We start from the raw sequence: 14,562 nt of genomic DNA, 5'->3' as shown, positions 1-14,562 counted from the left end.
TCTTTGTTTAAGAAAGTCTTGATTACATAAATCATATTTAGAAAAAATATTTAGTTAACAGTTTATATCTGAACACTGTTTATATGTTATGAAAAATGCTTAATTACAAAGGCTGATGTATGTTTTATTTCTGTTTTTTTAAATGACCTACAGTACTTGGTAGGTGTACTAAAATTGTTTGGGGAGTGGGGTTTAGAGACTTCTAATAGATAAAAAAAAAAAAAAAAAAAAAAAATAGGTAGGTCTTCGGATGAGGCCATAAAAGCCCTAATGTGGCTGAACATAAAACCTGAGGGATCGTGAGTAGTGTGGGCTTTTTCTTGTGGGAAATATTTCTCAAGTCCCAGCTTGAGTACCAGATACACTCCAGTGGACACCTGTTAAAGGTCACACATGACATATGGCATTTTATATCCATATCTCATTTCTATCTTATAACAACTCGGTAAGCTATGGATTACCCTTCCTGACTCAGAAAAGTGGAAACTGAGACTCAGAGAGGTCAAGGAACTTGCCCAGAGTCACTCTGAGACTCAGACCCACATGTGTCTGGCCCCCAAGCCCATCACTTCCCCCATGCTCCTGTGCTACCTCGGAGCCACTGGCTGCAGTGGGAATGGGGGGTGCTGTCCCTCCCTGCAGGCCAGCGGGGGCAGGGTACCCAGGAGAAGAGCTTCTGGGAGTGAGGATGGTCCCTTGAGTTGAGTCTGTCTTGTATCTCACTCACTTCTTCTCCATTGATCCTTCTTCAGACAATATGGTTTGGTGGATGGGGCAGACGGGAGGCCTGTCTGATCAGGGTGAAACCTTGAACTTAACAAAGCAAGACCACACTGTCCTGTCCACTGAGTGTGGCCCTGCCCAGGCTGGCCTAGGAAACACAGTGGTACTGCCAGGAAGAGCAGAAAGCCCTGCTCAGGGCAGTGGTCCCAGCTCCTGGGGCATCTTCCCAGTGCTCCCTCTGTTCAGGCAAGGGCTACCAGGCTCTGCCTTCCTTCACAGGCCAGGGGTTCCTTCCCTTAAGTTTTCACAGATGGGGTGAATCTGTGTGTTTCAAAACTGGCCCCCCCTATTTTTCCACCAACCTCCCAATGCTCTCAGTCTGTTTGGGTTTGAGGCCCTGCTTTGGCCCAGCTCCCTGTGTGATGGCCCCCCAATATCAGGCAGTCAGGCATCTGCTTCCCATCCAGGACCCTGGTGTGGGCTTTGTCGCTCTTGGCCAGTTGTCCTCAAGGCTGTGGGTGGACTCCTGGGATGCTGCACCCGCAGGATGGTCAGGTCCTGCCACTCGGGTGGGGCTGGTTGAGGGGCACAAAGTCCCCCTTCCCCTTCTAGCCCAGGTATTGGCCAGGAGGACATCTGAGCTGCTGGAGACTAAATGAGGCCTTGGTGACAAGCCAGTGGCACCCCATCCTGTCCGGTGGGTACTCAGGGCTGGGGTTGGGATGCCAAGCTGGACCCAGGAGCCAGGTCTCCCTTCCAATGGCCTCCACGCCCTCACTCTGGCCCTGTCCACTCCCCACTATGAGTTAGAGACGGAAGCCAGGCTCTGCCCTCAGATCTAGGCTTGATCTAACGAATCACCATGCCCAGGTGTGAGTCAGGGAGACAGGCACTGGTCATTCCAGGTGGCTAAAAAGTGGGCCAGCTGTATCAAGGGGTGAGAGCTGCAGAAAAGACCATTGATCTTGACATTATACAGTCCTGGGTTCAAATTTCGAATCTGGCCTCCTCCTAGTTGTGACTTTGGGCAAAGCTATCCCACCTCCCTGAGCCCCTGTTTTCTTATCTATAAAATAAAATTAAAGAATAATGGCATAAAGGCCTCTGACATACACAGTGTTTACTGTGAACCAGGAACGGCTCTAAGCGCTTTATAGCATTAGCTTATTCAATCCTCCACACAACCCCAGGAGCTGGGTACTATTATCTTCCCTGCTTTACAGGGCAGGAAACTGAGGCATAGGGAGATGGTGCGGTTTGTCTAAGGTCACATAGCCTGTCCTCGTGAAGCTGACTTGAACCAGGCAGCTGGAATCCTAAAACTCACTGCACAGTGATTTCATTTGTGAAAATGTAGCCACATCCAGCCCAGCGCCTATGGTGGGGAGGATGCTCTCAAACGCTTGTTACCTTCCTTTGCTTCCTCCCTATAATGAAAGGGCATGAAGGCCAGCCAGACCTGTCCTGGCAGACGGCCAAGGGAGCTGGAAATGAGGAGGGGCTTGTCATTTCCAGAAGAGGCAGACGCTCATTTAGTTGTGAGGAATATTTCCCCATGCCAAGCACAGGAGAATGGGTAATGAAAGCCAAATTAACCTCTCTGCCCTGCCGGCTACACATGCACTGCTCTTGCCGGCTCAGCTCGGGGCTTCCCCCTGCTCCAGCCGGGACAGCCTCGTGTCAGGACCCGCTTTTCCGTAAGACAAACTGAAGGAATCCCAGCCTGAGACAAGGCAGAATGAGAGGTCGTCTGACCCCCTCATCCCCCTTGCCTCACTAGAATTCCCTCCACCGGATGGAAGTCTGGTTCGGGGAAGGGAAGGGAGTCCAAAAAACGTGAAAGAAGGAAACAAACAAGGGAAGGAAGGAGAGTGGAATTTGAAGAAGGAGGAAGAAAGGACAGAAGGAGAGAAGTGAATATTTCTTGAGGTCAGGGTTAGTGCTGGCTCACCCACAATGCCACGAGGTAAGTACATTTACCTTCACTTTACAGATGAGGAGACAGAGGGTAAGAGAGTTGAAGCATTTCCCCCGCAGCCACTGAACTAGTAAACAGCAAATCTCTGAACCCCCCCCGACCTGTCTTCTTCAATATCCTCTGCCCTCTTGGCGGACTGCAGCTGCGGTTGAAAAGCGAGAGGGCTCTGAAACCCAGGCCTCACCTTCCTGTCCACGGCACTTGCACTGAGCTCCTGCCACACACACCCATGTGAGTCCTCCCTGCCACCGAGGGCCAGCACTCAGTGCTCACCATCAACGCCAGGCTGCAGGGCACGGGCGGCAAAGGCCAGTCCTCAGCTGCCTGGACAGCACCTCCCACTGAGCCTGTGTGCAAAGAGGGGGCTGGGAGTCACCGGGGTGGGCACTGCTGGGGACATCTCAGGAAGTCCCTGGTGGGAGTCAGGAGTGTGAAAGGCGTCGCGTTCAGGCTGATGTGGGGGTGACTCTTGGCACTGCCGTATCCTGGCTCTGTGATTTGAGACAAGATACTCAAAGTTCCCAAATTTCAGTTTCCTCTACTGTAAGATGGGGCGATGGTGCTCATTACAGAGAGCTGCAGGGAAAGCTAAGTGAGGTTGGTGAGGAAACGTCCAGTTGGGGCTGCACGCAGTAAGGAGCCCAGGACTCCTGGTCTCTTCTACCATCCATTGCCGACACAGTACAGAGCTACTCTCTGTTTTGCCTGAGGAAAAGAGCCATGTGGCCCTGGAATGTCTGTTTCTATCCATTTCTCTTTCTTTCCTGTCCTCCTCTCAAGTTCCTTCCTCCTCCCAACCTTTAGGAGCCAGAGAGCAGGACTGATTACTCAGGGCCCAACCTGCACAAGCTTCGTGACCTTGGACACATTGCAGACCCTCCACTTCTTCATCTGTCAAGTAGGGAAATCTAAGGACTAAGGACAGAGCTGGAGAACCAAAAGCCGGGTAACCAATCATTTCCTTGTGAAGAAGAAGAGCAAAGGTCTTCCCTTTACAGCCAGGCCTGTGAGTGCCCTCCCAGTGCTTCCGGTAATAGAAAGGTCATTTCAGAACCTGGGGACCCTTGTTACCCGAGGTGACCCATGGTCCTCCTCCCAGTCTATAATATGGACTGGGCCAGGAGAAAAGGGACAAACAGAAAATTTGGGACCATTTTGAAGTGGAAAGAATTTGTAGTGTGTAGAGTGTGAGTGGGGTTTCCCACATGGTGCTAGTGGTAAAGAACCCGCCTGCAAATGCAGGAGACATAAGGTTTGATCCCTGGGTGGCGACGATCCCCTGGAGGAGGGTACTGCAACCCATTCCAGTATCCTTGCCTGGAGAATCCCATGGGCAGAGGAGCCTGGCAGGCTGCAGTCCATAAGGTCACAAAGAGTTGGACCCAACTGAAGTGACTTAGCACCACAGCACACGCACAGACACAGAGTGTGAGTGTATGACTGTGAGTGTGTGTGTGTGTGTGTGTGTGTGTGTGTGTGGTGTGTGTCTGTACATATGCAGGCAAAGCAGAGTAAATGTGGAGGCTCCTGCACCTTTCAGCTATTCTGACTCTCCTGGACAGACTCCTAACGCAGCTGCCACTTAAGGGGCTGGGAGACCTGGAGGAGACCAGTGGCGGGACCAGGGAGTGGGGTCACACTGCAGTTGCTCTGTACCGATGCAGGTCGGTGGGCTGGGCTGCCAGAAGAATCTGTTCTCGATCTTCACGCAGCTGATCTCCGCACTTCCCTGCAGCGCATAGCCGGGGTCACACTGGAACACCGTGGAGTCGCCGGCTTCCCAACTGTCGCCACTCCGGCTCCCATTCTGGGGGACCCCTGGGTCATTGCAGGATGTTGCTGTGGACACTGGGAGAAGAAAGCAGAGGAGAAAGCGGGGTTGCCTAGGTGTCTGCCAGAGAGCGAGGCTCCCAGCTCACCACACTCACCGACGCCACCATTTCCATCCCCAAGGTCTCTGCCAGGATTTCCATCGCCTCCCGCCAGGATCAGCAGCTGCAGCAGCCGTGCCACCACCTCTGTTCTCACGCCCGTTCCTGCCACCTCTACCACTGCTCCTGCCCGTCACCTGTTCTACCCGGACCTTCACCATCACTATCATCCGTCTATCATGAGACACTAGACGAGTTAAGCGTGGCTGCCCTGCTATGACAGTAGAACTGAGTTCAATTTGATTTAACGACACAAGCCTTGTTATGGGGAGCTTTCCAATTTTGCAAAATGTTGCTAACATGATCCGTATGAGGGAGTGACAAGGTAATTAAGAATAAACTCTAATATGCAATCAGAAAGGTCTGCAAGGGAGTTTGGGAGTTGGGCTGCCTGCATGCTGAGTGGTGGTTGAGAAGATGCTGGAGTTACTAAGGTCAGATGAAGGTCGTATTCTCCCTTGCATGGCAATCAACCCATAACTCATCAGACTGAAACAGAGAAATCTGGTGTTTACAGCAAGTGGCATGGTAGAGTTCAAAATAAACATTACTAGCTGGGATGTTTTAAAAATTCAATAAACCTAGGAATTTGGGAGATATTTGTAGCCTAATATCAGACAGCATAATATAGAGAAGCCCGTTTATTTTAAAAGCAAACATCAAATAAATGATGGAAAGGAGGAACAAATGAATAAAAGCATGACTGAAGGAATAAATGGACAAAATGCAGGTGAGAAAACACACCAAAGGAAAGGGTATGAGAGGAAGTCCAGAGAAAGGATTCCGGGGCAGCTGCATCAACCCCTGCTCCTCCAGGGTCCCCGCCTTTGTCACGGGGCATAGACTGTGCTCAGCAGGCCCTGGGAATAGGAGACTCTGGGGCATACAGGATCAATACAGTCATTGGCTTGGAGGGTCAATTTTTCTCAGAAATTCTGGGAAAAATAACTTTTACATTAAAACAAATGAATTTATTATGGTATAAAATGTAAAATTCACAGTAGTTCTTTTTTTAAAGAAGATTTTTAAAATGTGGACCATTCTTTAAAGTCTTTATTGAATTTGTCACAATGCTGCTTCTGTTTTATGCTTTTCGGCCATGAGGCATGTGGGGTTTTAACTCTTGGATCAGGGATCGAACCCACACCCCCTGTATTGGTAGGCAAAGTCTGAACTAACCACTAGGTTGCCAGGATAGTTCCCACATCAATTGTTAAGCAAACCAGGAGGCCTTAGAGAGAGTTTATGCTTTCTACATCCTCCAGATCTCCTGGGATATGTATCCACTCTCTTCTGTTACTCAGTGTAAAAGCCCAGGGCACCTGTACACACTGATATCATTAATTATAAGATCTAGGATTGCATGGACAGGTCCTGGAGTTGGAGTATCTAAGAAAGTATACAACAAACTGAGTCCCACAGCCAAATCTGGCTGCATGCCTGTTCTTGCAAACAAAGTTTTGCTGAAACACAGGGGTGCTCACTTGGAAACACATTGTTTATAGCTGGTTTCATGCTCTGATGACAGAGTTGAGTTGTTATGACAGAGATCACATGGTCCACAAAGCCTGAAACATTTACCACCTGGACTTATACAGAAACAGCTTGCCAACTCCTGGTTTATGGTACCTTTAAGTCTCCTCTTTTGAAAGCACATATTAAAACCTGTCCCTTGCTTTGATCCACCTTTAATCATTCACACCCTCAACGATCTGCTATCGCTGTGTTTCAGCCACAGCTGTAGAATCTCCCTGCAGCACAGCCAGCTCAGTGCTCTCTCTCCCAACACCCCTGCCCCCAGGGCCTTTGCACCTGCTGCCCCTTCTGCCTGGAACGCTCGTGCCATAGATCTTTCTATGCCAGCTCTGTCTTGTCACTCGGTTTTCAGCTCCAACATCCTCTCCTCAGACAGGCTTCTTTGATCACCTTCTTCTGGGCTTACCCTTTCACCCCTTTCATCAAATTTGTCACGTTTCCGTGTTGTGTTCCCTTCATAGCACAACCTGTAATCATCTTGCTAGTTCACGTGTTTTCCTCTTTATTGTAGCTCGCTTGTGCATTATGATGGGAACAGAGACCTTGGCTGTTCTGCTTCCAGCTATATCTCCAGGGCCTAGAGTGGTCCCGGCACACAGTGGTGTTCAGTAAATATTTCTTGGGTGAATAAATAAATGAACAAACCGTCACCATCAGACACTTACTGAATTTATTTATAAAGCCAAACAAGAAGCAATCTTCTCCCTTCCCAATTAAAAACAGACTTAGCTTTCAACTCCAGCTTTACAGCATATACATGTAAATGATTCTCTGGAAGAAAAATAGCTCACTGTTCTGACCATACAGGGGAGGCAATGGAGTGCGATGATTAAGGGCCTAGGTTTGGGAATCAGACACAGGGGATTTGACCCAGGCTCTTCTACTTACTAACTCTAGATGACATTGCATGAGAAACCTCTCTGGTCCCCACAGTCCACATCTGCAACATGGATTAATAATGATGCCCGTGCTTTATGGGTTTTGTGAAAATTATAAGAGATAATGTCGCAGAGAGTTTAGGGTGGTGCTGGCTCTATAGATGGCCGTGATTACTCGTGCCTGTCCTTCAGGGCTCCCTCTCACCTTTTCTTCATTTTCACTTTCTCCCTTTAATGCTCCTGAATGTGAGCTGCTCAGCAAAGCCCCCAGGGAGAGGCTGGATCCATGTGGTGCAGACAGGATGTTAGATGTTACACAGTCGTGTTTACTCAATAAAGCCAAGCCTGCACTAATCATCCCTGGCATTTCTGTACAATCCCCTGTCAAACACACACGATAACATTAACGTGGGGTTAGCCGTTCCCTCTTCCCTAGAGCAGTGCTGGTATTTGCTAAGTGATGACAGCAACAGGGAAGGTGACCTTTCCCAAACCGCGGGTATACCAGCACGCCAGGCCAGGTTGGCACAGCCTTCCTGGAGCCTAGGCCATGTAGTTCTGCCCACTCCTCTCTTTGCGGACCTAAGTGATACTCAGGGTGACTTGCCTAGGGAAACCCTGTGTTAAGAGAAAACCATCCACTTGTTCATGTCTTCATGTATCCAGTGGTCCATTGAGTAGTGAGTGGGCTCCTGCTGCAGGAGTCTGGTGGGGGGCACAAGGTGGCCCCCTACCCCCTAAGAGTTTCCTGTGGGCTGGCAAGTAGGTGGCCAGGTCCCCGGCAAGGCCGAGTGCCTAGAATTGGCAAAGTGCTGAAGAAACAGAAGTGCTGGGGGTCCGGTAGCGACAGCCATTTATTCTGAATGGGGAGCTTAGGAAGAAGTGGCATCTGAGATGAACCTTGAAGGAGGAAGACAGCGTCTATGAGCTGAGCAGTGTGTGAGAAAGTAGCTGGGTGAAGGCATGGCTCACGGGAGCGCCCAGGGACTCCGGCCCACGTGGCAAGCCTGAAGACACGCTGGAGGTCAGATATCGCAAATCCGTGGGGGAAATCTGCCAGTACGATGATGGGCCTTTTGTAAAACCGTACCCATCAGCTTCAACACAGAGAAAATACATATCTGGCTTAATTATTCCTAATTCTCCTTTCCCCAGTGAAAGGACTGAGCTGTCTCTTTATCATTCCACTTGCCTTTCTGCTGGGAGAGCTTTGTATGGCGGATGCCAGCAATCTCCAAAAGTTTGTTTCATGAAATGCTAGTCTTTTGAGATAGCCTTGGAAAAAGTCACCCACGATAAAATATGTTTGAGAACTGTGACCTGCCCGACACCTTCCGAATTCATCTGCATTAGCAGAACAGATGTTCTCGGAGGCTCCAAATTACAGATAATCTCTTTAGGTCTGGCTCAACCTAAGCACCTTCCTGACATAATTTGATCAGGCAGACTTCCTTTTCTTGCAATACCAGCGAACTGCTCATGGACCTCATGGGGACAGATGTCGGGAAATGTGTAGCTAAAATGACCCTTGTGGCCCCACAGTGGGACTCTAACCTTAGGTCAGTTCAGTGTTACTGGGTGATCACCAGGGGCCCTCTCGCTGGGTAAGTGGGTACTGGCTTTCCAGTACGAAGACTCCCAATGAATCCCACAAGGAGCTATTTCTCACGAGGCTGGCAGCTGGTGTGAATGTTAAGTGGGCAAGTTACTGAGTACATAGGAACATGGTCCTGGAGACCCTCATGTGTGCCAGCCCCCCACCCGACACTGCTAAATGCTGGTCTCCATGGGGAAGACAGATGCCTAAAACAGCTGGAAGTAGGCTCTGTAATGCCATTACAGCCTTACCGGTGCTGGAGATATACCCAACCACCCTTAGCTGATCTATATACCAGGTGAGAAAGTGGAGGCAAAGCCACAGCCCAGGTGCCACACAGCCTTGCTCTGGCCATCACCATGGAAACCACCCCCTCACACCCACCGTGGAGTAAGGAGATGGTAATGAGACAGCTGCTGTATACTAAACATGAGCGTAGACAGAGGCGGAGTGATCCGTGCAGGGAGATGAGTGATGGAAGAGGCACTTCAGAGGATGTGAGATGATGCATCGCAGGAGAGGCAGGACCATCACAGACGCGAGCTCATATCGGGACCTGGATGTCTGAGCACTGCCCATTTTTGGTAGCTCTCTGTGATGCTCCTCCACACTTGGCTACCACAGTACATAAGTAATTGAATGTAGATTACTCATATTTGGCTCCCAGTCCTTACTGAGACCTGCACTAAATTAAGAATCAGAGTGTGTGATGTGTCAGATCAGTTCTTCCGTGACTGTGCCCCAAACCACTGTCAGCTTATTCCTGCCCTGCCTCCCTCCACATACTCCAGGTTTCAGCCAAGGACAACCCTCTACATCTGGAGCCCATGATCTGCCTCTGCACCTCTTCATATGTCCTTCACACCCAAGATGCCCTTTTCTCTCTTACTTATCTGATAAGGACCCAGGAATCCTGCAAGTCCAAGTACATGGCAACTCTAAACCCACGTTATAATTGACCATACTCTCCTTGAAATACTGTCTATTCTTCCGTAACTTCTACTCATCGTTTGGGTCAGAGCTTGAGCATCGTCTTTCCTGGAACATCTTCCTTGATGTTCCAAGGTGACCATTGTAGTTCACACTTCTTTCTCCATATATTCATCGATTGGCATGTCAGTGTCTATTCGCCTGCCTGTCTTCCCCTTTAGAGTAAGCTTGGCATGAATGTTAAACCAGCATTGCCCATAAACCAGGCACAGAGCAGATGCTCAACAAACATCTTTACCCGAGTGGAGAGATGGTGGAAAGAGGGGACTTGAGGGAGGGGGACGGGAGTTCGAGGCAGGACTGATGGAGGCGGGTGGTGGAAGGTGGGCTCAGACCTGAGAACTGAATGGCGAAACCCTGCTTGCTGGTGAAGAAGTCGGTGCTGAACTGCAGAACGACGGAGTTGAAGGTGCTGTGCAGGTCCTTGGGCAGGGCCGGGCCACTGAGCTCCTTCAGCAGGACCCCACTCTCCACCGGCCCATCCCAGATTCGCAGAACGTCATGGACCTCCTCTGTGTCGAACACCAGGAAGTGGAGCCTGCGTAGAGAGAAGAGGCAGGTGGTCATGCAGGGCTCAGCCCCTACTTTCCAGTGGTTTCTGTTCAGGGCAAGTCATACACCGAAGAAAGACTCGCAGGAAGGAACAGGAAGCGATGCCCGGCAGTTATGCTCTCAACTTCCATCTAGACTGCTCTGCCCACTGGGGGTCACTAGAAACGGGGACAAGAGTAAGGGAGGCTAGATTTTGTGCATCTTGTTTATTATTATGGAGCTTCCTGTTGCTGTCTCCTCAACTCTACACAGCAGTCTCCAGACCTCACTCCTGAGTCTAGTCTGGAAAGGGATGCTGAGAACGCAAAGTCAGGGAAAAAAAAACAAACACTCCGTCAAAATCCCAGCAGGTTATTTGTAGATATTGACAAACTGACTCTAAAGTTTATATGGGGAGGCAAAAGGCCTGGGAGAGCCAACACAGTACTGAAGAACAGGTCTGGAGAACTGACACTACCAGACGTCAAGACTAGCAAGCTACATTAATCAAGACAGTGTGATGTCAGTGATACAAGAGACAAATAGATCAAAAGTCCAGAAACAGACCCACATTAATATAGTCAACTGATCCTTAACAAAGGAGCAAAGGCCATGCAATGCAGCAGAGAGGGCCTTTTCAACAAACGCTGCTGGAACTATTGGACGTCCCTGTGCAAAAATGAATCGACACACAGACTTTGCACCTTCCACAAAAATGAACTCAAATAGATTCCAGACCTAAATGTAAATGTAAAATTATAAAACTCGGAGAAGATCACATAGGAGAAAACTCAGATGACCTTGATTATAGTGATATAATATTAGATACAATACCAAAGACAAGATTCATGAAGAAAGCAAGGGATAAGGTAGACTTCATTAAAATTAAACACTGCTGTTCTGCAAAAGATAACAAGATGCTAAAATCCGAGGATGTTCAAGTTCTTCATACAGGAAAGCCTAGTATTTGCATAGAACATCCTCCTGTATGCTTTGAAAAACTTTTAGATTACTTGCAATACTTAATACAATGTAAATGCTATGTAAATAGTTGTAAATACAATGTAAATGCCATGTAAACAGTTGCCTGTGCAGGGCAAATTCAAGTTTGCATTTTGGAACTTTCTGGATTTTTTTTTTTTTTTTTTACCATATTTTCCATTTGAGGTTGGTTGAATCTGTGGATCCTGAATATGTAGATATGGAGAGTCAAATGTATAAAATTTAACAGTAAGAAAACAAATAATATGATTAAAAATGCGCTAAACCTTACCAGATACCTCACCAAAAAAGATATATGAATAAAAATGGCAAATAAGCATATGAAAAGATGCTCTATATCATAAGTCATTGAAAAATGCAAATGAAAACAAAAGCAGTAAGATACCACTACACACCCATTAGAACGTCTAGAATCCAGAACACGGACAAACCCTGATGAGGGTGTGGGGCGATGGGGACTCTCACTGCTGGTGGCAAGACAAAGTGGTACAGCCTCTTGGGAAGGCAGTTTGGCAGTTCCTTACAAAACTAAGCATGCTCTTGCCATATGACCTCTGGGTTGTATTGTGCCCCTCAGTATTTACCCAAAGGAGCTGAAAATTGATTTCTACACAAAACCATACGCATACTGTTGTTGGAGCAGCTTTATTCATAACTGCCAAAACTTGGACGCAACCAGGATGTCCTTCAGTAGGTGAATGGATAAATAAACTATGGTCATCCAGACAACAGAATATTTTTCAGCCCTAAAAAGATATGAGCTATTAATCCATGAAAAGACATAGAGGGACCTTATATGCTTCTTACTAAGTGAAAGAAGCCATTCTGAAAAGGCTACATATTGTATGATTCCAAATATAGGATACTCTGTAAAAGGCAGAACTAAGGAAATAGCAAAAAGATCAGTGATTGCTGGAGGCTAGGTCAGGGAGAGGGGAAGAACTGGTGAGCACAGAGGATTTTTAGAGCAGTGGAAATACTCTTATGACAGTATAATAGTGGATACATGTCGTTACACGTTTGTTCAAACCTTTAGAATAATGGGTATAAAGAGTGACCCCTAATGTCAGCGATGGACTTTGGGTGATAATGATGTGTCAGTGTAGGTTCATCAGTTGTAACAAATGTGCCGCTCTGATGGGGGATACTGATAATGGGAGAAGCTGCCCATGTGTGTGGCAGAGGGTCAATGGGAATCTCTGCATCTTCCTCTCAGTTTTTCTGTGAACCTGGGCATGCTCAGTTGCTCAGTCGTGTCTGACTCTTTGCGGCCCCGTGGACTGCAGCCTACTAAGCTCTTCTGTCCGTGGGATTCTCTACGCAAGAATACTGCAGGGGGTGCCACTTCCTCCTCCATGGGATCTTCCCGACCCAGGGGTTGAACTCTCATCCCCTGTGGCTCTTGCATTGGCAGGGAGATTCTTTACCACTCAAGCTACCTGGAAGCCTAAACCTGCTCTAAAAATCTAAGTCTTAAAAAAAGTGTGTGGTTGGGAGCAAAGGTCATAGGTAACGTTAGCATCTTTGAGAAGCTGGTCCAGATGCAGTGGGGGCAAGGGTGAGCCTACATCTTTGTATCCCAGAGTAAAACTTGGATACCAGCCTGTCTCTCTGTTTCTCTCTCCTAATCATTTTTAAAAATTTTTTTTGAAATAATTTGAGACTTACAAAAAAGTTGCAAAGATAATACAGAGAATTCTTACAGACCCCTCACCAGCTCTGCCATTATTAACCTCTTACATTTCCCTGCGTACATTTGTCACAACTAAGAAACCAACACGGGTCCATTACTGTGATCTCAACTCCAGACTTGATCTGGACTTTACCAGTGTTGCCACTGATGTCCTTCTTCTGTTCCAGGATCCAATCCACTCATCACTGTTGGTGGTTTGCCTGCTAAGTTGTGTCTGACTCTTGCGATCCATGGGCTGTAGCCTGCCAGGCTCCTCTGTCCCTGGGATTTTCCAGGCAAGAACACTGGCATGGGTTGCTATTTCCTTTTCCAGAGGATCCTCCCAACCCAGGGATTGAACCTGGGTCTCCTGCATTCGCTTATGGATTCTTTACCAGAGAATTCTCTTGGTAAAGAATCTCTGAATCACCAGAGATTCTCTCCACTTATCACTATATCTGTTTACAAATGTCTTTTAAAATTATAAAAATAAGACATGCTTGAGGCAGAAAAAGGCTAACAATATACAGATATCCTGAATTGTAAAAGAGTCTCACATCAGCCAATCTGTTCTCTAGAACTTTCCACTTGATTTTAGGTTTGTGGCACATTCTTCCAGATTTTTTTCAATGTGGATACATCCCCCCACCATGGGGACTATATTTTACATAGTTTCATGTAACTTTATTCACTTAATGCTATATAAGAGAGAGCTACATCTACTTGGCTATATTTCACTATTTCATATAATACTGCAAGGAACGGCTAAGGCTAAGTCACTTCAGTCGTGTCTGACTCTGTGCGACCCCATAGACAGCAGCCCATCGGGCTCCCCCATCCCTGGGATTCTGCAAGGAACATACCCATCTTTATGTAGTGTTTTTCATTTATGTTAAGATTTCAGTTGGATTGTAGGAATAATTTGGGGGTGAATGGGTATATATTTAAAATTATTAATAAAAAACCTGATAAATTATTCTCTTAAGTAATTGTGTCAACTTACATTCCTACTGAACAGTGTTCATACGACTCTTCTCTCTAAGCTTCCCCTTACAAACATCAGATATTACAATGTAAATATATTCTATATTAAAATACTTGCCCATCTGCTAAACTGAAATGGAATTGCACTAGAGTTTTAAATTTAGATAATTTAGTAAGGTTGCACATCTTTGCATATATTTATTGGTCATTTGTATATATTCACACCTCTTATCCATCTTAATTGAGTTATTTGTCTTTATAAATTCTGTTCACACATTATAATTTTTAAATATTTATTATCCTTATATACATATATTACTTTTTATATATTTGTTGCTAACATTTTTTCTAGCATCTGGTGTCCCTTTTCCTTTAAATTTTGCTTGTGGTGTCCTTTTTGGTATAGGAGTTACTCATTCTATGTAATCAAGTACGTTAATATTTTCCCTTAAGGATACTGAATGTCATGATAGGCTTGGGCAAACCCTCTTCTTCTCCCAATGATTAAAAAGCAAAACTTTAATATTTTCTCAGAAGTTGTATAGTTTAATTTTTTAAGGGTTATAGGTTCATGATTTTCCCAAATGGGCTACCTACCCAAAGTAACCTCTTCCATATTCTATCTAAATGCTCAGCTTGCTTCCTTCTTAGTATTTGTTAACAAACAAAGGTCTGTCTAATCAAGGCTATGGTTTTTCCAGTGGTCATGTATGGATGTGAGAGTTGGACTGTGAAGAAAG

The 14,562-nt window shown here is 46.7% G+C and overlaps 1 protein-coding gene across 1 annotated transcript in view; it reads right to left on the bottom strand.

The window, feature by feature from the left end:
• The window catches only part of CSMD2 (CUB and Sushi multiple domains 2), a 655,591-nt gene that overhangs the window by 148,817 nt on the left and 492,212 nt on the right, over positions 1-14,562 (bottom strand). Inside the window, exons 27-28 of the mRNA XM_010841252.1 lie at positions 9,969-10,171; positions 4,358-4,549 (exon numbers count right to left, since the gene is read on the bottom strand). Coding sequence (XP_010839554.1) covers positions 4,358-4,549; positions 9,969-10,171 — 395 coding nt within the window. The remainder of the gene's footprint in view (positions 1-4,357; positions 4,550-9,968; positions 10,172-14,562) is intronic.

The sequence above is a fragment of the Bison bison genome, unplaced genomic scaffold, assembly GCF_000754665.1.
Source record: "Bison bison bison isolate TAMUID 2011002044 unplaced genomic scaffold, Bison_UMD1.0 scf7180017864158, whole genome shotgun sequence".
NCBI classification, from domain to species: domain Eukaryota; kingdom Metazoa; phylum Chordata; class Mammalia; order Artiodactyla; family Bovidae; genus Bison; species Bison bison.
This window is presented reverse-complemented; position numbering and strand designations above follow the sequence as displayed.